The sequence below is a fragment of the Gadus morhua genome, chromosome 5 (genome assembly GCF_902167405.1).
Source record: "Gadus morhua chromosome 5, gadMor3.0, whole genome shotgun sequence".
NCBI lineage: Eukaryota > Metazoa > Chordata > Actinopteri > Gadiformes > Gadidae > Gadus > Gadus morhua.
Window position 1 is genome coordinate 4184509 of NC_044052.1, and position 22500 is coordinate 4207008.

General features: G+C 45.8%; 3 protein-coding genes across 6 annotated transcripts in view; 1 reads left to right on the forward strand and 2 right to left on the reverse strand.

Moving 5' to 3' along the window:
- The window catches only part of LOC115543724 (transcription regulator protein BACH2), a 35338-nt gene extending 25302 nt beyond the window's left edge, over window positions 1-10036 (forward strand). For both annotated transcript variants that reach the window (XM_030356223.1, XM_030356222.1), the window contains exons 3-5: window positions 1-567; window positions 4883-5089; window positions 5766-10036. The exon at window positions 1-567 is cut by the window's left edge and continues 1074 nt beyond it. In XM_030356223.1, coding sequence (XP_030212083.1) covers window positions 1-567; window positions 4883-5089; window positions 5766-6347 — 1356 coding nt within the window. In that variant the 3' untranslated portion in view covers window positions 6348-10036. The remainder of the gene's footprint in view (window positions 568-4882; window positions 5090-5765) is intronic.
- An 85-nt stretch (window positions 10037-10121) lies between these two features.
- gja10a (gap junction protein alpha 10 a) lies at window positions 10122-13731 on the reverse strand. Its single transcript, XM_030356227.1, has 3 exons — window positions 13445-13731; window positions 11498-13004; window positions 10122-10691 (listed from the first exon to the last, which is right to left on the reverse strand). The coding sequence occupies exons 2-3, from the start codon at window positions 12977-12979 to the stop codon at window positions 10653-10655; spliced, it is 1521 nt and encodes a 506-aa protein (XP_030212087.1). The 5' UTR covers window positions 12980-13004; window positions 13445-13731; the 3' UTR covers window positions 10122-10652.
- A 1574-nt stretch (window positions 13732-15305) lies between these two features.
- The window catches only part of ankrd6a (ankyrin repeat domain 6a), a 10736-nt gene continuing 3541 nt past the window's right edge, over window positions 15306-22500 (reverse strand). Inside the window, exons 5-14 of one of the 3 annotated variants that reach the window (XM_030356226.1) lie at window positions 22247-22345; window positions 21963-22040; window positions 21259-21363; window positions 20737-20919; window positions 19652-19810; window positions 19189-19341; window positions 18571-18684; window positions 18090-18375; window positions 17639-18000; window positions 15306-17189 (exon numbers count right to left, since the gene is read on the reverse strand). In XM_030356226.1, coding sequence (XP_030212086.1) covers window positions 17010-17189; window positions 17639-18000; window positions 18090-18375; window positions 18571-18684; window positions 19189-19341; window positions 19652-19810; window positions 20737-20919; window positions 21259-21363; window positions 21963-22040; window positions 22247-22345 — 1719 coding nt within the window. In that variant the 3' untranslated portion in view covers window positions 15306-17009. The remainder of the gene's footprint in view (window positions 17190-17638; window positions 18001-18089; window positions 18376-18570; window positions 18685-19188; window positions 19342-19651; window positions 19811-20736; window positions 20920-21258; window positions 21364-21962; window positions 22041-22246; window positions 22346-22500) is intronic. The other 2 variants (XM_030356225.1, XM_030356224.1) reach the window with 2 other exon arrangements.

Consider the following 22500-nt stretch of genomic DNA (forward strand, 5'->3'; position numbering starts at 1 on the left):
CTGCCGCCCGACCCCCCGAAGGCGCCGTGCGTCCCTTCCACCAAGCACTTCCCCTCGGCGCTCCTGTCCTCCTCTTCCTCCCCGTTCGGGGACCAGGCCTCCTCGGTCGCCCGGCCGCGCCCCGCCTCCACCGCCGCCCCGACCACCGCCGCCCCCACCAGCTGCCCCATCGCCGTCCCGGTCCGGATGGCCACCCGCTCGCCCTCCCACCCGGCCGCCGAGCCCCGGACACGCACCTCCAGCTCCTGCTCCTCCTTCTCCTACCTGGAGGACGGGGGCAGCGGGGGCTCCCCGTCCAGCCTGCCGCAGTACGACTTCTCCTCGTCCTCGCCGCGCTCGCGCTCGCGCTCGGGCTCGGGCTCGGTGTCGGGGCTGGCCCGCTGCCTGGCCGGGGGCGGCGAGGAGCAGGGCAACCACGCCGCCGATGCCGTCTTCACTCAGGGTCGCGCCAAGATCAAGCGCGAGCACAGCGGCTACGGGCCCAACGGGACCAACTCCAGCGACGAGTCGGGATCCTTCTCCGAGGGCGACAGCGAGTGCGGCGTGCCCAGAGAGCCGGGGCCTGAGGTGGGTTTACCGGCCTTCTGTTTCTAGTGCATCTTTATTACGATTCCCCCCCGTCTACCTGCCCCATGGCCTTATCTCCCAACCAACAGATGGTTGCGGGGCCCGGATAGATCCTGGTGGGGCCCACACTTCAACAGATCTCCAGAGGCAGCGCTTAATCAAACAGAGGGTCTGAAAGCGAATGTCCTGTCACGAGGTGGAGATGTCATAGATCTGCAGACACTGCCGATAATGAAAGTGCGTGAAGCTCTAGTTGAAGTCCGGTTTGAATCACAGCCTTAATTGTATGCTGCTCTATTGCCCTGAGGTGATACTCCCACTTAGTTGAATGTACATTCCTCAAAGAGCTTGCGTAGATAATGGCTTCAAATGAAAAAGAAAAGGCCTATGAGTCACCAACCTGACCACAGCTTTGTGCCTGCATACACATACTACCTAATTGATTTGGATGTCTGGACTTTTGCCGTGTTATTAAAGAAGATTGAAAAAATGCATCGCCACCGAAAGCAGAATGCTACTGAACGTAAAAGACAACAACTGAAAGCAGTCTCAGTGGGTTTGCAGTCTTCCTCGGTTGGTGTTTCTATTAGAGACACAAATAAAATGTCAATACAAGTTAGATGTTGTCTGTGGAAAGGGATGCTGTGCTGTCAGTGGTCGTTGTCCCTCACCCTGCAGGGCTTTGCAGCCACTGAGCTCAGTCTGTACATGCCCAGTGATTCACCGCCACTGTGAGCCCCAGTAGTTTCAGTTGCATAAAAAAATGATATATCGCACATTCTATCTGCGATTTAGAGAGGAGATCTATTCTTGGACCTCTGTGTCTTTGGAGACATGCCACACAGCAGAGGAGCCTGCACACCCACGCACACCCACACACATTACACCCGCATAGTAGCACATGCACACACACACACACATGCATATGCACACCATCTATGTGGAGTTGAGAGCTACTCGTTGCCATGGTGATGCTTAAGCACATCCATATCTAGTGAGATGTGAGTTGGACGCTGAAACATGTGCGCGGGAAACCTTCGCACAGACAGACACACACACACACACACACACACACACACACACACACACACACACACACACACACACACACACACACACACACTATTATACCAATACGCAAGAGAACTCGGCTGTGGATTAGAGTTCTGGTGAAGAGGTGTATATGTGTTAATGTATGTAATGTTATTATGTGCTTTATCTTACTTAACGTATCTATGAAACATGAGCAACCAATCAGGAGGTCAGTGAGTCAAGAGCAGTTGAAATGAAGGAGGTATTTTTTTAATTTTGACGTATTGACATTATATTCATTAATGAGTGGGCATGCAAGCGTGCAATTATAATGTTCTTATGGTAGCCAGCCTATTATTTAGCTGTGGATTTACTAGAATAGCTTGAATTGGATCACATTTGTCTTGGCATCAAACCTTGGCAAAGTATATCAAAGAAAGAATGTCCTGCTGCACTATGTCTGGGGCACCCATCCCGACCCACCACAAAACTAGCACAAACACACAACATAAATCAAAATAACACCATGAAAACATACACACAGGTGTGTGACCAACAGGTGAAGTGTGTGTGTGTGTGTGTGTGTGTGTGTGTGTGTGTGTGTGTGTGTGTGTGTGTGTGTGTGTGTGTGTGTGTGTGTGTGTGTGTGTGTGTGTGTTTGTGTGTGCCTGCATTTGTGTCTGCGAGAATGTGTATTTGTGTGTGTGTGTGTGTGTGTGGCATGTCCCAGTTCTTTGCATTGACCCAGTTGTGTCACACTGAGAATGGGGGTGCACACACACACACACACACACATACACACACACACACACACACACACACACACACACACACACACACACACACACACACACACACACATACACACACACACACACACACACACACGCACAGGATGCCCCGTAGCCAGGTGGAAGGTGTCCTGTCCGAGTTCCCTCCACCATCTGCTTCAGCCACCCCCCCTTCCCTCTCTCTCTGTGACACCTTCAAATATGGGCCATTACCACCCACCTGCATCTCCACCCCTCCACACACACACACATCAACTCCTTTTCTACAACATAGAGACCAATGAATCATGGTAGTGGATTTGGGGGGCTGATGGATGGAGTTAACAATGCCATCAGTGGAGAGAGAGAGAGAGAGAGAGAGAGAGAGAGAGAGAGAGAGAGAGAGAGAGAGAGAGAGAGAGAGAGAGAGAGAGAGAGAGAGAGAGAGAGAGAGAGAGAGAGAGAGAGAGAGAGAGAGAGAGAGAGAGAGAGAGAGAGAGAGAGAGAGAGAGAGAGAGAGAGAGAGAGATGCTTAGCCCAACAACCTCCCTCTACACCCCAGTGCCTGTTTCCCTGCTGGGACCCACAGCCCATATACATGGAAACCAGAGCACCAGAGAGAGAGGGAGAGAGAGACTATGAGTGTCTAAAGGCTTACTCTGTCATTCTAACCTTATTATGTGACTGGTTGGGAGTCATCGGGCTATATATAGATGTGTATCAAGGAGAGAATGAAGCGCAGGATAGCAGGAAAGTGTAACGGGGAGAGCGGCACATCATTTTCCCTTCCCTTTGTTGCCAGCCAGTGTGGTGAATGACCTCATCTTTAAGCACACTGCCCAAGTTCAACTCCATAGGCACACGCCACGGGAATGGAGAAATTGGCACGACTAGCATATTGTACTAGCACGAACGTCAGCTCCGTGGTCGATTCTAATGTAGGAAAGCCTATATAGAAGTCATTACACACGATCCCACAGGAGATTATTTTATGGTTTTGTGGTTGTTCAGCTGCTTCCTATATATGGCTTATTACCAAATAAAAAGAAAAGCTAAGGTAAATAATATGAAATAGACAATGCACAGTCTCCGGTTTATAACTGGCCAATGCAATCTCTGCATTAAAACAATAGAGGTATGCATCAAAATGACAAACACGCATAGGGCTTTACCGCAAGAATCCCAACGGTGCAAATGCTTAGGCCTACGTCTAGCAAAGGGAGAGATCCTTTGTACAAATCTGGAAGAATCGGAAGTAGTAATTAGCGGCTGTATCGATGACTCACTATGAAGACATTTTTTGGAGAGGCATATTTGAAACGTGACGTTTTTATTTTAAATCTAAATAAATAAATCCAATTGTTTTAACGAGCAACTGACCGGCAATGACAAAGAAGTAGTCCGTCTAATGTAGATCCCACCCCAGTCATTATCAAGGTCATGGGCTGGAATCTATCCCAGCCCATAATTAGCACGAGGTATAGCTTAAATACCAAAGAATGCCTCCCCTGGCAGGATCACACACACACAAGGCAACAATGTGAGATTCACTCCAAGTTGTGTAACCTGCATGCCTTTGGCCCGCACAAACAAAGGAAATAGGCCGACAGCCCAATGCAGAGGGGGTCGAAGCATTTTGATTTGAACTCATGGTTCAGATTAAAGAGGCACTCGGGCCTAAGCACTGAATCAACATTCCGACCCTTTTTTTAGACCAGCGTAGGAATTCTGTAAAAAAATAAATAAAAAAAATACGAGATACAATGCGGTTTTGTTGTGAATGAAAGAGAGCTCCTATTGTTCCGCTCAACCGTGTGGCGTGGAACGCAGCTCTGTAGTGCCATCTAGTGGACACATATGACCTATTCCTCCCAGTGCACCACTGTATTGTGAAGGCAACTGGATAGGCTTCTCTTCGGTCTTTTCTTTCAAATGATTATCCACAACTTTTTAACCTCAGCAATTAACCTAACCTAATCCTTACCCTTCTTTCCCATGTTGTTTTATTTCTTGTACACATGTTCAAATCTCCCAATAGTTATGAAATTCCTCCAATGGAAATGCATATCATTGCTACTGGTTGAGTCATCTCTTGTCTCCAAAGAGGTGTGCAAGGGGATTGTATCTCGGCTTCATGAAACACAAGTTCAAGTTATTTTATTAGTCACAGCACAACCTAACAGGCAAAGCAGTCATAGTTGGCAATGATATTTTTGTATTTCCCAAGATCTCCTTAACAATGCAAAATTGTGTAAGTAGATAAAGATAGTAAAAAGAGTAACAAGGTACAGTGCAATTAAGAACAAAATATTTTAAATAAAACTTGAATACATCTATGTATATATGTATACATTTATATATCTATATATATAAATAATATGTATGTACAGTAATATATATATAAAACAATAAAGTGTCAATAAAGACAGTGAAGTCAATAAATGATTGACGTAAAGCAAGGAACGCATGAAACACGAGAGAGGAACCTAAACTCACACTGTGTGGTTGTGCAGGTGAAGCTTCCCTTCCCGGTGGACCAGATCACCAACCTGCCCCGCAACGACTTCCAGATCCTGGTCAAGATGCACAAGCTGAGCTCGGAGCAGCTGGAGTTCATCCACGACGTGCGACGGCGCAGCAAGAACCGCATCGCCGCCCAGCGCTGCCGCAAGAGGAAGCTCGACTGCATCCAGAACCTGGAGGTGGAGATCCGCAAGCTGGTACGCTTCATGGCTGTTACACCCCTTAACCCCTGACCCTAGGGCTCTACACCCCTTAACCCCTGACCCTATAGCTCTACACCCCTTAACCCCTGACCCTATAGCTCTACACCCCTTAACCCCCGACCCTAGGGCTCTACACCCCTTAACCCCCGACCCTAGGGCTCTACACCCCTTAACCCCCGACCCTAGGGCTCTACACCCCTTAACCCCCGACCCTATAGCTCTACACCCCTTAACCCCCGACCCTATAGCTCTACACCCCTTAACCCCTGACCCTATAACACTACACCCCTTAACCCCTGACCCTATAGCTCTACACCCCTTAACCCCTGACCCTATAGCTCTACACCCCTTAACCCCCGACCCTAGCTCTACTGTACTCCCGTTAACCCCCGACCCTATAGCTCTACACCCCTTAACCCCTGACCCTATAGCTCTACACCCCTTAACCCCTGACCCTATAGCTCTATAGTACTCCCCTTAACCCCTGACCCCCAAGCTTTTACTTACGGGGATTTGTCTTGACCAACGTTATACTCGTTGGTGTCCTGACCCTTCTCAACCGTCTCATGATTATGGTTTTGTTGTTGTGTTGCATATTCTTTAATAGTGAAAGGTGTTGAATACGCCTTACTAAGACGTTGTACGCTGTGTGTCCTCTCCCGCCGGGCAGGTCAATGAGAAGGAGAAGCTACTGAGCGAGCGCAACCAGCTCAAGGTGTGCATGGCCGACCTCTGGCAGAACCTCTCCTACCTCTCCCAGGAGGTGTGTCGGGACACCCAGGGCAGCCCAGACCAGGCCCACGACGACCCCGCCCTGGACTCCGCCTCCGCCGCGGGGGCTCTGTCGCGGGCCGCTTGGGCCAGCGCGGCCCCCACCAGCATCGACCTCACATCCAACCCCGGGTCGCCTTCCTCCGAAGCAGGTGGAAGGGGAGGAGGAGGGGGAGGAGGGGGAGGAGGAGGAGGGGGGGGGAAAGCAAGAAGAGGAGGGAGGAAGTCAAACGTGGCGGCGAGTGTGGATCGGGCGCCGCTGGACGAGGAGCGACGGGGGCCCGGGATGCAGGGGTACAGCTTGGGGCGGGAGGAGCGGGGGCCTCCTGCTGTCTCTCCTCCGCCCCCTTGTCCTCCCCCTTCATCGCAGGAGGGCGGCTCCAGCGGGGATGTATGTAGCGCCACCGTGACGGTAGACTTCTGTCAGGAGATGACGGAGAAGTGCACAACAGCCGAGCAGCAGGCACACAGTTGTGCTTAAAGAAAAAAGAAATGGCCGCTGGCTATCTACTTCTTATTATTTTCTCTTTGTTCTTTTACGTGTTTTCGAGTCTTTGAATCTTTTACATGTCTCTCTACCTTGATATTTGAAGTCCAATTTGTAGTTGGTGTTATTTTTGTTTTTTTGTAATGAACAACACTAGAGTTGTCTTATCAGCAATACTGGTCACCAGGTATCTCTTTTGGACTGGTTACAATACCATTACCACGGGCAGCTTTTTCTCTCTCGGGCCCTGTCCACATGTTTGCATCTTATTTTGAAAATACAAAACTCCAGTTCCTTCTAATTTTTTAGAAAATCTCTGCCCAAACGAGAAAGCAAAAGTGATAGAAAATGCGCATATTGGCCAGGCCAATAGGTGGCGACTTTGTATCCAATATATAAGGTAAATACCAATTGAACAAGGACGCTCTGTGCAGATGGTTTACTGCCAAAGCAAATTGAGGTCATGATGTCACCGTTTAAAAAAGAAATCGGTTTCACATTGCAACTTTCAGCGGAAGACAGGCCAAAACAAATAGCCAATACTATGTTTTCAGAAATATAAGTAGGTAAAATAAGTATGTTTTCAGAAATATAAGTATAATAAGTAATAAGTACACTTGTGGATGGGGCCTCACTCCTTCTCTCTCTTGCTGTCACTCTTCTTCTCTTTCTTTCTATCTCGGCTCCCCACTTCTCTTTCGTGCGCCAGGGGAGGTTAAACTCAGGAATTACTCAGAATGTTCAGTAATGTCTCCCTGCTAATATGTACACACATTTTTACTTTAGAGTCCTGTCATAACTTGTAACCACTAAGAACCACCATAGTGTGGCTGTAAGTACTTATTTACTTACGTACAGGAAATATTTTCCAGTGGCATTAACAGGGTCTGTTTTAACCTATGGTTCAAACACAACCCACTCCGGTTATTTGCTTAAGAAATGAAATGACACACGTTTTGAAATGATGTCAGAACTGACACAGATATCAACAATCAACATTTAAGGAGTGAAACAGGACTTTAAAGTGAAATGTTACCAAAGGTATGAATTTGTAAAATTTGTACATTTTAATGAACTGGGTGGAATGAGCTGTCATTATGCAAAGGTTTCAAATTTTACTTTCTTCGGACTTCAAGTTCACAATCGCCGCACTGAAGTGGACTTTTCTGCATACCCTATCTCCCCTTACATTTAACTTCCCCATATCAGAGCGATACAGTGAGGACACATGTGTGCTACACAAGGAAATGTTTCAAATAATTGGCAAAACACAAAGTAGGAGCACTATCTGAGCACCTCCAAGAGGCCACGTTTAGCGTTCAAAAGCAGAGGATCGAGGAATGACCCCGGCACTTACAGGCGGACCTCAACAGAGAAACTTAATCAGACCGTTTGTTTGAGCCAGTAATTTATTGTCTATTGAATCTATGAGTGAGTTGTCCCTCCGTTTGGCTCTGGGATCCACTGTTGATGTTGTGTTGTACATAGAAGTCAAATTACCCCTACGGAATAAGCATTTGGTATATTTATGTAGGACGTTTGCGCAATTGAAAATGTTTTACATTTTCGTTTTTTTTGTTGTGGTTTTTTGAATTCACGCAAAATATCAGATCATTCTCTTTTCAGCTTTCGATTAAGTGCATCTAATGGTGCATACTTACAAATTACAAGCTTCAAGAAAACAAAAAGGAGACTATATCATTGCATTATTGGTTGAGGGAGATGCCAAATTATTTAGCTGTTAAGTCAATTCCGAAGCACGTGGCAGGGTAGGCAATGACATGGAAAATGTTGGCTGGACGTGTGTGTGTGGGGGGGGGGGGGGTTTGGCCCTGTACATTTTTGCATTTTACAACACCATGGAGGGTTTTAGGATCAGAACCTGTTTTAACAAAAGTCTAGATCTAAATTGTGAATCTCCAATGTTGTTCGGGGTCCCCTTTTTGGACCTTGAGGTTTTGGGGCCGTCCTCTGTAGATTGGATATACGATTGTGTTATGGATTAAAAGTATACCCATGGTAAAGACGTGACCAATAGGTTATTACAAAGACGGACCCAAAGTCATGAAATAATCAACCATTCCAGAGCATGACAGTAAGGTTTAACTGAAGATGAAACTAGCCACCACAAATAATCCAGAGATTGTCAAAAAAATAAATCTAAACACGGACCGACCCTTAAGAAAACACTGAAGAACAGCTGATGTTAGATAGGCGATGATTCATGTGAACATGCTAATTTATTTATTTGTACTTTGTTGTTTTTCAAAGGGGGGTTGTGTGTGGGGGGGAGGGTGGTAGTGTAAGGAATAGGGTGGGATGCGGGTGGTTTGGGGATCTGGTAGATACTAAAATATAGGCCACTACCTATTTCCTAGCATTGATTCTGTGTTCGGTAATGGTTGTTTTAAAAAAAACTTTTTATTGTGTTTAATCATGGTTATCTGCGACTATTCGAAAGACGGATGAGATTATGTCTTTGATATATTATGACTCACAAATGTCCTTGTTAACTAAGTTATACTTAGAGGGATGAGAGTATGTTTACAACAGTTGTTTTTTCTGCTTATGCATCTCAAGGCCAGCCCCTGAGATGCATTTTTAATAGGAAAATTACAGTTAATTAGATGAATATGTTGAAATTAGAATCAACCGACAAGTGCAGCTCAAACTTTTGCCTTAGCTGTTTTTGAACCCAAACTCAGAAAGCGGAAGATTGCATTCAAACAAAACTGTTAAATAATGCAATGGCAACAAAAAAGCTAAATATCACAAGGGTACCCATCCCTTTCAACATCTAAGGAAGTCAGAAAACACAGTTGATGGTCAAATCTTTAGCTGAAAAGAGAAATGTTTTAATGTGTGTCCAAAAGAAATTGAGAAATTCTAAGTGAATTTCAACCAAATCCTCATCTGCACATTACAACTACAATTTGCGTAACAAGAAGGCCTTGTTTGAAACTTCTAATTTGACAGTTAGAAAAGGTTTTATAATGTGTTACATTTGCTGGGTATTGCCAATTTGGCTGCTAAGGGTCTATAAGTTAACTATTGTTAATGAAAGCAATAACTTACTCAATGATTCAGGCTTGTTAAAATAATCAACGTTTTGAATTATACGTCATGAATTTATAACAGCATAGCACTAAAGCCTAAACTTGATTATTGGACGTGATTATTGTGACTACTTGTGTTGGAAGGGGGTACTCCAGAGGATAGGAAGTGCAGCTTTGCTTGAATCCTAGGTTGTGTTTTCTCAGACCTCATCAAAACAGACTGGACTCCTTGACACTTATCTACCTGGACAATTCAGCATACCTCTTCTTTTAGGTAAGGACTGTAACCATAGATATGTAGGCAGTTTACCTTTTTTTTTTTTTTTCATAACTTTTTACAGTGGTTATATCATTGTATTTGTAGATTTTGGTGAGACATTTTTTTACGTGTATTTACAACATGACTGTTACTAGCAGAAACAACCTCATCTAGCCCTCTCCCATTTTTTCTTATTGATGAATGTTGAACTTTTGAAATTTGCCTGTTCTTTTTTTGTTCTTTTGTAAATATTGTGTAACATGTCGTGTTTTGATTATTTGATATGCAAATGTTTTGAACGAAAAACAGCTCTTTTGTCTAGGCATTTTGTGTTCAGAATAAAACAAAAAGCATGAGACAATTTCAAAGTTAGCGTTTGTTTTTTCTTCATTTTTCTATGAGTATCACAAAAGCTATGCTGGCAAAATGGAATCCATTTTTTTAGGAAGCTTTTAATTTTAACATTTTATAAATTCTTATTTTTTTTTCCATAAAACAATGTTGCTTACAAATAACTACAAGTAATACACAAGTCTTTTACTTAGAAAAAAATAAAACTTTTACATTTGTTTGTTTAAAATAGTCCATGCTATTATAAGCATCACCATCCTTCATGGATATCCCGCATAATCCAGGGGTCTACATTCTCACACATTCAATATCACAAACAGTATGTGGTTTTCGGTGACACAATCAATTTGAACCATACCAACGATCCTCAAATCTGGATTTAAAAAAGTGTATTTTAAGGTGCTTGGAATGGAATACATATTTGAGGTTGGTACTGTGACTACCTAGGAGTTGTGCTGTGTGCTTGGTAGCATTTATTGGCCCAGGTTAACAGGACTGTGTACTAATGTTTGTGGATGAATCTTTGATATATCCTTTTTGCTTTCTCATACCGTACACAACTACGAACACCATCCCATAACACCATATAGTCGTTATGTTGTCTTGTGTTGGAGCTACGTTGTCTTCTTCTCTTCACTTTTTCATGATTGAGGAGATATCCAGGAACACACTCTGTTGAAAGACAGGGAATTTAACATTATTGGTGGACGATAGAATACATGGAATATTGAAGACAAAAAAAGTTCTAAAAGTAGGCAATTGGGAGAAACCAACCAGAGTAAGCTAGATAAGCCACTCCCTCAAAAACAGCCTAGCTTGCTAGCTTTAGCAATAGGTCTTTCTATGCTTTCTGAGGACTCCAGGCATGTGCAGCACAGGCAGCTCGTGGGTAGGTAGGTGCACAGACAGGAAGGCAATCCAATCACTCTCTTCAGACTGACTTAAGTGAATGATGACAGCCACAAATACCCTTTTCTTTTTTCGATCAGAGCTATTGATTGATGATTCCAGTCCAAAAATGTAAGGGAATTCAACAAAATTCAGACAAAAAATGCTTCCAAAATAGATTGTCTACCATAGCTTTTATGTATCAAATATCAAATAATGTTAAAAAAAATACTTGTATCACATTTTCTTTCGTTGGTCACATTCTAAGAAGTAGGGACATGCTATTGAGAGATAATTGTTGCTTTCCGATGCACTGTGGCATTTGTATCCCATTTATACCTGGGATTACTGGATGGGATAACTTGCCCTCTATGTCTGAGTCTCTAAATCAAGTGTTATCATAAAAGGGATAATTGATGCTCGAAGCAAAAAGCAGTATTTGAAATCAAAAACTAATCCTAAAAATGTGCATCAAGAAAGATACAAATACACAAATACAACGGGTCAAACATTGCCCTCCTACTTCATATTGGGAATTCATTCATGTTAATATTAGACATGAAGCCGACGTGTGGTTGCTCCTCACTCACCATGGACATCCTGCGCCCTCCAGCAGGGGGCATCATAGGCATGTCCCCCTGCAGAGAGCCCAGCTCATCAGATTCCTCAGACGAATGGATCGAGGGGCTGCTTGAGCCGCTGATGGTGGACATGCTCTCGGACGGAGGCTTTACCATGAAGCTGGTCTTCCTGTGGTTCAGATGAAAGAGGTCACTGCCTATCGAGTACTTTCTCTCCACATCCTCCTCCATGTCCCTGGCTGCGAGGCTGGGCCTGTGGGCCATGTTGTACCCCTGAGTCTGGAGCACTCGAGGAGGCTCCATGGGTCGAAGGAGCTCCTCAGGGTATTGAGTCTGCTCCTTTGGCCAGCCTTCTACATTACAAGGAACCGCAGGCCAGACCAGAGGGTGTTGGTCCATCAAGGCCCTGGAGTTTGTCTCTGGGCCTTCATGGGTTTGGAGGCCTTGAGTGGCCCCCTCCTGCCCGGTCTGGTATTGGTTCTGTGGTACCATTGATCCAGGTGCGATGCAGTTTGTCTGATAGTGTCCAAGAGGAGCCAGGCTGTTATGTCTGGTTGTTGTTGTTGTCGTTGTCTGCTGGTTAGCTCTGAGCCCCATGTTCTGATGCACTGCGTTCGTCCCTCCCTCAGGAATCCCCTTAAATAAGGTTTGAGTTGACGGTCCGTTATGAGGCGACAAGTGGCGCATAAGACAAAGGTGCTGCAAGGTGCGCTTCTTCTTGGGCTTGTAAATCAAGCTGTCCTCTTCGGAGTACTTATCTCCGTATATCGTCTGCCTGATTTTCCTCACTCCCAGGTGGGATATTTCCAGAAGGTTGAGGAAAAGCGAGACGGCGGCGATGACGAACATGAAGGCCATGAAGATGGTCTTCTCGGTGGGCCGGGAGATGTAACAGTCCACGCTGTTGGGGCACGGCAGCCGCTCGCACTTGTAGAGAGGCTCCAGGCGCAGGCCATAGAGGACATACTGGCCCAGGATGAAGCACACCTCCACCACGGAGCGTGTGAGGATATGGATGATGTAGGTCCTCAGCAAGGAGCCTCTGAGGGGCACCTTCTTCACCCGGCGCTGCTCCTCCAGCCGACGCAGCGCCCTCTCCAGGCGCCGGTGCTCTTCCAGGGCCACCTCCGGCTCGCCAAGCTCGTCGCGCAGCTGGGCACGTCGCCGGTGGCGCTCCTTGTCCAGGAAGCGGATGCGGTAGAGGGCATGGCCCATGTAGACCAGAGAGGGTGCCGACACGAAGATGACCTGCAGCACCCAGAAGCGAACGAGGGAGATGGGGAAGGCACGGTCGTAGCACACAGCCTTGCAGCCCGGCTGGTCAGTGTTACACACAAACTCTGTCTGCTCGTCCTCCCACACATCTTCGGCAGCCACCCCCAGCACCAACATGCGGAAGATGAAGAGGATGGTAAGCCAGATCTTGCCCACGATGGTGGAATGGACATGGACCTCCTCTAGGATGCTGCCCAGCAGGTTCCAGTCACCCATGGTCTCACTGCCACATGCCCTTGGGCTGGAGAGACAAATATGTGTCACACGTATTTATCACAATTCCTTCGTACAATATGGTGTTCTTTTTAACACGGTCATCAAATTAAAAATATCACTTGAAAAGGGGTAGTTTATTCATTTAGAAATGTTCCTAGGGGTTACAACTATTGTTTTTAACAGTATTGGCTAATGAAGTAGTATATATCACCCATATTATTTAGAAAAGTTTCCAATATGATAAAATAAGGAATGCTTAATTTTTTTAAGAAGACTTAAGAGCATTCCAATACAAATGTTACTATATTAGTTATTCTTTTTTACATTATCAATGGTGGTGATGGTGGCCAAACAGGGATGTCATATATTGGAAGGCTGGGAGTGTACATGACCAACATTAAACTCTAACATTGAAGTCAAAAAGCCAATGCACCAGCTCGCGGGGGAAAAAGACACAACACTTACATTCTCAATGATATGGGTTGTCACTCCGTTTCTTGTTGTAGTTAGCCATGTTGACCATTGCGAAGGTATTCCATCGGAGGAAATAGCCCAACCTGATTACCCCATGGAGAACTTCATAGGTTGAAGTCGCCTTGCACTCGTCCCAAAAACAAATCCCATTCCTTATTTTCTCTCTGCCTCTCCCCCTATCCTCTCATTCGCTGTTTTGTGTGCAGTATGGCCGTGCAGACTCTGCTAGTGTGCCCCCCTGTCACTGCATGTAGGGTTTACAGGATGTGACAATTGATTGCCTCTCGACGGGACAATGGCCCATGGCACATCTTGCCAGGCAATTGGTAAACCCCAATCCCACCCACCCCTGGATGAGTCCATATCCCCCCCCCTCCCCCCACGACCCCCCTCCCCATATTCCGTCCGCACCAGCAATGCCAGTGCTGGCCTCTAACACCCACCAATCACCGTCGATATCACCCTTGTTGGCGGGGAGAGTGAAAATGTGCTCATTGTTTTGGCGCTCATAACGGCTGCCTTTGTCACCTATTTACTTTGTAGATGTGACCTTTCTAATTGGAGGGTTGAATTCAGGATTTACGTAGCAATTAGTCTATGCATGGTAGCATTAAAAAAATTTAAAGAGCTACTGGATTGTTTGTTGGTGTTATGCCCAGGCTTGGGCATTCCGAGAATTTGGGGCGGATCTTAATTGCACTGTGGATGTCAGGACGGGGGTAAAACGTAGATACATGCATTTGCAATGTTGTTCTTCTGTTTTTTCTGTTCTTCTTTTATTCCAGGTTGGTGAGATTACTGCATAATACCTAAAATTCTGCAGATTTTCTACACTATAAATTTCACATATTAAGGGCCTTCTCCTACCATTAATTAATGATAAATCCGTCCATTATTTGGCTAATTTCCACAAAGCAGCCAAACATTTAGAAAATGTTTGTTCTATGTTCATAACATGAATACTATCCTACCAGAAATGTGTCCTGACCTGATTAGGTTGCTTGTATAATAGGAGGTCTTATACAAGCAACATATAGTTTAATATATATGCCAAAATATATATTATCTGCTCAACTTTGGCTCAATAGACCCTTTTCCCAGAGGTGTCATTGTGGGGCGGAAACATTTTTAAAACCATAATTTGTTAAAAATACATAAAAAAATCAAATCAAATGCATCACGATGTTAAAGTTATTCCCTCAGTTGTTTCTATTTTGTCATGATTTCGGGCAGTGATGTTGGATACTGTTATAGCTTGGCTGACTAACATGCACTGTGTCTACAACGTGATATATTGATATTGTTCGATTGCCATGGGTGTTGATCTTTGTCTTGTGCGTCTACGTTGTTTTGCGTTGTGTGCGAGTATTGAATCTGTTTGTACTTTGGAATCGGTCTGTAGTAGCCTCTGTGCCCTTTGATGCGCTGTTATTCAATCGTTTTCTAGCTGTAATCATCCACCCTGACCTCACACCGATCCCCCAATTACATTGCGTAAAATCTCATCTGAAAAAAAAGAGATAGATCCTATACCGCTTTGGACACGCAGTGACCCCTGGCCTGCGTTTGTCCTGCGATGACACCTCGGGAACACGATCTATTGTTCTGAGGTGATGATACGCAGAACCATACTCAAATGTGTCACAATATTACCTTTACCGAGTAGGTGTTGTGCATATCAACAATATGATTCATAACACCACACAGGCCATACATTATTTGAACATGATTAACTCCTATTCAGGAGTTCCACCTCTCAGCGTAGATCAGAGAAAGCTGTGCATCATGATCAAAAGCTAATTAGACCCTTTGTGGTATGGTCGTTTCAGGCTAGGCATGACTCGGAGAGTGGTTAATGTTCAACACGTGGTTTATTTAAACAGAGACACAAGGTCAACGAGCTTGACCTCTGGATGTGGTTCATTAGGCGTCTCTCGAACCCAGGTAAGAATTCAGTTTTTATTGGAATAGGGCGGAATGGTAAATAAGCCATGCCTACAGGTTTAATTTACCCAGGTAAACCTTTGGTCAGTCTTGGCTTGGCTTGGGGGGAAATGGCAGAGGCCATGTTTGTACTGTCTAACCTAACTGCAAACTCATACAACCAAAATGAAGCATAGACCAAAATAATTGATACCGAGCAGCACTGCAGCCTGTAGTCGTTGGTGTGTGGATTAGAGTCGCTGAGGTTCAGCCTGTAATCGTTGGTGTATGGTAGTGTGTGGATTAGAGTCATGAGGTTCAGCCTGTAGTCGTTGGTGTGTGGATTAGAGTTGCTGAGGTTCAGCCTGTAGTCATTGGTGTGTGGTGGTGTGTGGACTGGAGAGTCGCTGAGGTTCAGCCTGTAGTCGTTGGTGTATGGTGGTGTGTGGACACGAGAGTCGCTGAGGTTCGCGCTCCGCTGCATTAAATGACCAGCCACGTGGCCTGCGGGCGCCTTAATTAGGTTTCCATTGCTCGCTGACAGAGTCGATGTTGCATTGATTCAGATTTTCCCTTCAGCGGCCGCCGCCGCTCTCTGCTGCGATGGAAGCCGACCGTTCCGATGTCACCGCGGGATCATCGGGGTTACGCAACGGCTGGTTCATCAAGTGCTCCGCGGCCCCGCCCCGGCTGACAGCCCGGGCCCGGGCGGTCTGTTTGTTGACGGTAGGCCTCCCCGTCATGCACACAATACCCTAAGCACGGACGCCACATGATGATGCTGTTTGTTGTCTTCGGTGGGGGGGGGGGGGGCCGGGGGGGTTGTCCTTCGCCCTGCTGTGGTCTGAGGCCGGGTGGTAGAAGGGATTACTGTTGGTCAGCAACATGTCCTCATTTGTTATGAGCCATGCGTGTCTCATCGTTTGCTTGGACACAAGACAACGTGTGGGTGTGTGTGGGTAAGAAAAGTAAGGTTGATAAAAGTTATAATGAACATCAATTAAATTCAACGTTGATAGTCCAGATCATTTTCTTTTTCTATTTTCATGAAAGAGTTCAAGGACTTTCCCAACGGTAGATGGTGGTTGTACATTTACTTACTTAATATGTGGCCATTAAAAAACATCAAAAAATTGCGACAACCCGCTTGTTTAAATAAACATAAGCAACATAACAAGCAGAATATGACACACTCTCTCTCACTCACACACACACACACACACACACACACACACACACACACACACACACACACACACACACACACACACACACACACACACACACCATGATGGGATGGTAGGCATGTGATGCGACTGACACTAAATCATTAGTGCATTATAGAACTTCATGGATCCATGGTCCACTCACGAGTCATTGCTCTGGTGACCTTTCATAACATGTCACATCATACAAAGTATACCAGAGGATCGGGAACAAGAGTCAGGAAACAAAGAAACACTGAGCATTGGTTATGGGCAGAGAGGAAGAGCAAGAACAACATTCTCCCTCTGTGTTTCTGACTTTAACTCTCTCCTTTGTTTTTGTGGATGAAAACATGCCAATCATTGGTGTAGCAGTCAATGGGTTTTGGGGGAGGGAACTGGTGGAGTGGGCGGGGCCCCAGAGCGCTCTAGGCCTTGTCATTGGCTGTCAGCCGCTGGATCTCCTCTTCCAGGGCGGTGATTCGCTGCAGGAGCCGCCTCATGTCCTGCTGTGCCCTCAGCTCTGCCTGTCGCTTGGCCTCCTGCACCTTGCTCTCGTACCAGCGCTCCAGCTGTGCCGACACCGCCTCGAAAAACCGCTGAGTCACCTGGCAAAGGGGGAAGAAGGTTAGGGTGTCCAACATTTGTTTCCTACTATATAAATACCATGAGGGGGCCTTTTTAAATGGCAAACACTTTTTAAATGGAAAATCAGCTCAGAAGGTGGCGTCATTAATCACAGCCGATTTTCCTACTATAACTAGTTAGGCCCTGAACTTTTGAATCTGTTTCATTGAGTAGGCACTAGGCAGTGACCTTTGAATCAACTTCCAGGGTATACATCCAGTCCAGTTGCACTCGAACGTCGCCTTCAGCAGACTGTCTTTTAGTTAAAACTCGTTGTCCTCATTTTTTAAAGGTTAACCATCCAGCTTGGCCATTTACTAATATCAGAGGGTACTGCTTCAGACATGTTCAAACATCAAAAATCCTAGAACACAACATCAAGTTGGTCCATCTTTCCAGGATTCCCTCCCCCCAACCCTCATAAACTCACTTCAACAGCTTGCCGATGGTTCCTTTCCTGGATTAACGTTTGCCGGTTGGTACAGACCCCCAGCATAGCGTTGTTGTCAGTGCTTGTGCCAGCGGTAGCCCGCCCACGGGCCAGCACCGGTTCACTGAGCCGTCTCTTGCAGGCCCAGCCGTAGCTCCTGTGTCCTAACCGCTGGCCCCGGGTCGCCAGTATCTCGGCCTTTCCGGGCTTGGCTGGGACAGCAAACAAGCTGCTGCTGCTGCTGCCACTGGTGGATCTGCCCCTGGCCCTCCCCAAGCCTACGACGGCCGGAGGAACCACCGAACCCCGGAGCGTCACTCCCGGAAGCCGCCAGCAGGAGTCAGCAGAGCTCACTGGCAGGCCTGAAAATAGAGTTGTCATTATGTCAGGTATATAGTTTTGGATAAAAACCCAGCCTGGGACCACTCCACGTTGATCTCAAAGTTCTTGCCCTCTGGTGTCTGGTGGTTGTGGTCGTCATTGGCCAGGGTGGAGGAGGAGGGAAGACTGGGGAGACCGCTGACGTAGGTGGCCAGGGAGGAGCTGTTGCTGCTGCTGTTGTCTCCAGGCGCCACATCCAGCAGAGGGAGGGTCGACTCCAGCAGGTCAGACTCTGCCACAGAGACCTCCACAGAGGGTGACTGGAGCAGAGCGTAAGGCTCGGGGCTGGGCGGGAGATCCATGCCCCTCATCCGGGACATGCACCACCGCTTGAGGTCCCGGCTCATCGCTGCCTGCTTGTGAGGGGGAAAACATCACCCACTACACAACGTATTAAGAAGCGGGTTTTATTATACTGCTATATGAGATTGAGGCAGGCCAAACCAAGAGATAACTATGAGTGGTTTAATTTATTTTCTTATATCGCTGCTTTAGATTGTATAGTTTGACCTCGTCAACTGGCAGCTAAGTGAAGTGTGCCACTCCCGTACCTGGCTCCTTATGGCTTCTTCTCTGGCCTGTTCGGCATGCTGGTCTATCCTGTAGAGCATGGCTTCTCTCTCTGTGGCCGCTCTCTCCTGATTCACCATGTCCAACACTTTGATCTGAAAGAATACATCAATAGATCAAGGTATAGCATGCTGCATCTCAGTTAAGCAATGATGGGCTGCATTTAAGAAACCTTAATCCTTTATTTGGGACGAGAAGTTAAATCAAAGCTCTGACTTCCTGTGGTCACTAAGGATCCCATGGCACTGGTAAAAGTGTAGGTAGGGGTGCTAGCCCCAGTGTTGGTTCAATTTCCAACCTAGCTCTAGCACCAACATGGCCGCCTAATCATCCCCTGGTCTCTGATTGGATAGTATCTTTTCTCACCTCTCCAGTGCTATTGCTGGTGCATAATGGCTGCCCTGCATCAACCAGCTGGGTGCTACACACTGGTAATAGATGTTAAGCACTTTGTTAAGCACAATGTTAAGCACTTAGAGTGCCCTGAAAAGGGCTACACAAATGCAATTCAATGTAGGTTAGAAGTAGATGATATGTGGTTGGAAATCTTGAGTCTCTCCCCTGCTTTATGGAAACACTGCCTGATGAAGTCTGTTTACCTGACGTAGGTTCCTGCGGTGCAGCCTTCCCAGCTGGACATTGAACTGGTCCTGCAAGCTCACGATGTGCCACTTCATCTCCTCCTGGGTGGCTCGGATCTGGCCCCCCAGCTTCCTGAAGCGGGCCCTACAGTGGCTCCCTCTGGCAGGAGCCTGGCACATCCCACCACCATCCCGCCCCACCAAGCAAACCCAACCGTAGATGGACAGTTGATGGCATATACGTTTATAACACCTTCTTATTGTGCGTTATTTATCTTTCACATAGGTTTTAAAACATATTTTATCCTCCGCCGCCATATTTGTCGGTATATTTTCCTCTCTCGTCGTTCTAATGTTTTAATTAAGAAGCGTCAAGGCAATATGGAGCCGCGTTGAGATGCTGGTCAAAGTCTGTTACATAAACAATTCAAAGATTCCTGGGTTCATCTTGATAGCTTAGACGTGACACTGAGACACCGACCTGTCGTACCGTGCCGTGTCTGTCTCGGAAGAGTGTGTATAGCTGATAGGCCCTGGTCTTCGGAGGTTCCCTGCAGTTGCCGGACGGGAGAAGTCCTTTCCTCCTTTGGGTCTCTGAAGGGACTCCCTCTCCACTCCCTGCATGACCTTCATTCAAGGCCTGGGAATGACACATATTACTACTTTCACTTTGTTTGCTTTTACTCCATCTTGGGACCACTGTTATTCAACCTTTACATACTCCCACTTGGTCATACAAAGAAATATATTTTAAAAAATATATATATTTTTTTTATATGTATATCAAGGCGGGGCCCTATTGTTGCTACGGCGGCCGCCTTAACCATACTGTGCCGGGGGAAACACTGCACTGCTATTCTGGATTCTAAGGGACTCAAGGTAAAACAAGTAGTGAAGATCTTGTCTGTCTATATTGACAGTGATCTACATTTGAACTGCCACATAAAATCAACCACTAAATCAGAATTTTGTCACCTTAGAAATATAGCTAAACTGAGGAATTTTAAGGCAAAAAATCTAAAAAGCTATTAAGAAGCTTCAATTCTTACAAAATGTATCAGCCAGAATTCTAACAAAAACAAGAAGAACGAATCATATTGCCCCCATACTAAAATCTCTACACTGGCCTCCTGTATGACACAGAATTGACTTCAAGGCACTATTTCGGATACGACAGTTTTCTGCTAATTCCTGTTTCATGTTTTTATCGCTATGCCCTTTTATCGTTTTACAAATGTATATTTGTCTGCACATGTAGATATTCACTTAATTTCATATCTTTATATCTAATGCTTATAGCTACAGTTTTGCACTTCCTTTCATGCATATATGTATATATATGTACATTTTAGTTTGTTTTTATCTTCACATGCTCATTCAGTTGCCTTTTTGTTTATGAAGTGGACTATACAAATAAACTTGACCTGAATTCAATTACTGATGTATGACATTACATTGCTGGTCATTTTCAGGTGTGGTCCTGATGAAGGCTGGGGCTATTTTTAGGGTATTTAAGCCTCTTTTCGGATCCGAAAAGATCTGATATAGATCTCCGTGCAACTCTACCCCACTCCCTCGGCCGTGTGGTCCTCCGGCGGTGAGGGCGGCCATCTTGCGGCGACGGTGGGGATGACAATGGTAGCCAGTCGTGAAGACCGTCGGTCGGGTGGCCCTCGGTCGGGTGGCCCTCAGTCTGGTAGCCCTCGGCACAGAGTCTAGCTCGTTGTCTTCGGCGGACGAGGCGCTCTCCTGTTCAGAGGAGATGTAACAAGACACAGGGAGTGAAGTAGTCCCTCTTTTTTCTGGCTCCTCTTCCCTGCCCGGTAGTAGCCTAATACTTTGTCTTTCTAGCTCATAACATTATCTCTGAATGAGAATGTTTTCATTGATGTATGGAAGAATGCATGCATTTTCTAAGTTATAAGACAAAACAAGCCAACAGCTCAATTTTTATGATAATGTATCAATGGATTGGTGGAAACCCCATTTGAATAAAATAATACGTCCAATAGGACAACATGCTAACTTGACAAGAAAAGCTCTGTGGTAGAGGCGGAGTATTTGACTCCTCCTTAACAAAGTACACACCCTATTAGCCAGTGTGTCGACACTATTGACGGACTGGGTCCTACGCTCGGCCCTCACTCTCTCTCTCTGCTTCCTTATCGTTCTTCCTCGCATGAAGCGATGCACCTGGACAGCAAAAGATAATTAGAGTCTGGTTAGCCATTTTTATTTTATTTTTTTATTTGTATGTTAAACACATGTGTTTTGGTCCATGTTATTTACAAATACTGATAAAGTGCACAATGTAACAACATCATTCTCAATGAGATTTTGGTAGCCCAAGCTCTCCTTAACAGTGTAAATAATGAAAATTAAAATGGTATAAGAAGATAAAAAGATTAGGTACAGTGCACTTAAGAACAAAATAAGAAAAAGATGTTTAAATAAAGCTAGAATATATGTACAGTGTATATATATATATATATATATATACATATATATATAAACATATGTACAGTCAGCACGCAAGACTGCAACCGTGCGTGGCGCCATCTTGTAATAAAGTTAATTTACCAATGTGAACTAGAAAATGTCATCATTGTCATTAGTTGGCTCAACTCGTTCAACTCATCGACTCGTTTGTTTGTGGAACCAACAGTGCAGTGTTCATTGTGCCATTGGTTGCCTTGAAGCGGCGGTTGTATGATGTGAGAGATGTACAGCGGTCGGGCAGAAGAGCGTGTGGTTCTGAAACAACCTCCCGCTCAGCGTAGAGATGGACCCACCTGGGGAGCCCGGGCGAGGACCAACGCTGCCTCTGTGCTGTTGTTTTCCCTCGCTCTGTCCAGAGCCGTCCTGCCTGCCTGGAGAGAGAGTGGGGAGGGATGGGGGGAGCCCGTCAAACTAAACGCTTCAGTATTCAGCCAAACAACTTGCTCTTTAAACCCGCTACATGCAAATTTGACAAGAAACAGAGAAGAGAGATCCTAACAATTGACTTAGACGAGACAAGAGGGTGAAAGACAAGTTAGTGTTTGGATGCGTGCAGTGGATGAGGTGAGAGACCCACGTTGTTCCGGACGTTCCCGTCTCCTCCAGCCTCCAGCAGCAGCTGGACGCTCCTCTTGTGGTTGAGCGCTGCGGCCGTGTGCAGGGCCGTGTCCCCCTCCTGGGGGGTCATCACAACCAGGGTCAGCGGAATGAGGGCCTTTGGTTAAGGACTGCTGAGGAAGGGCATGGACGTATCTGGTACTTAAAGGGCGCTCCCTGAATCGAATAAATAGTCTGGACTTATTTGGACTCGTAATACTGACCTCATCACAC

Bases quoted from the DNA above. Each gene is read 5' to 3' on its own strand.
- gja10a (XM_030356227.1), bottom strand. From the start codon at position 12,979: ATGGGTGACTGGAACCTGCTGGGCAGCATCCTAGAGGAGGTCCATGTC. The intron at 10,692-11,497 runs GTGAGTGAGGAG...GTCTTTCAACAG, and splicing joins GAGGGCGCAGGATGTCCATG to AGTGTGTTCCTGGATATCTC.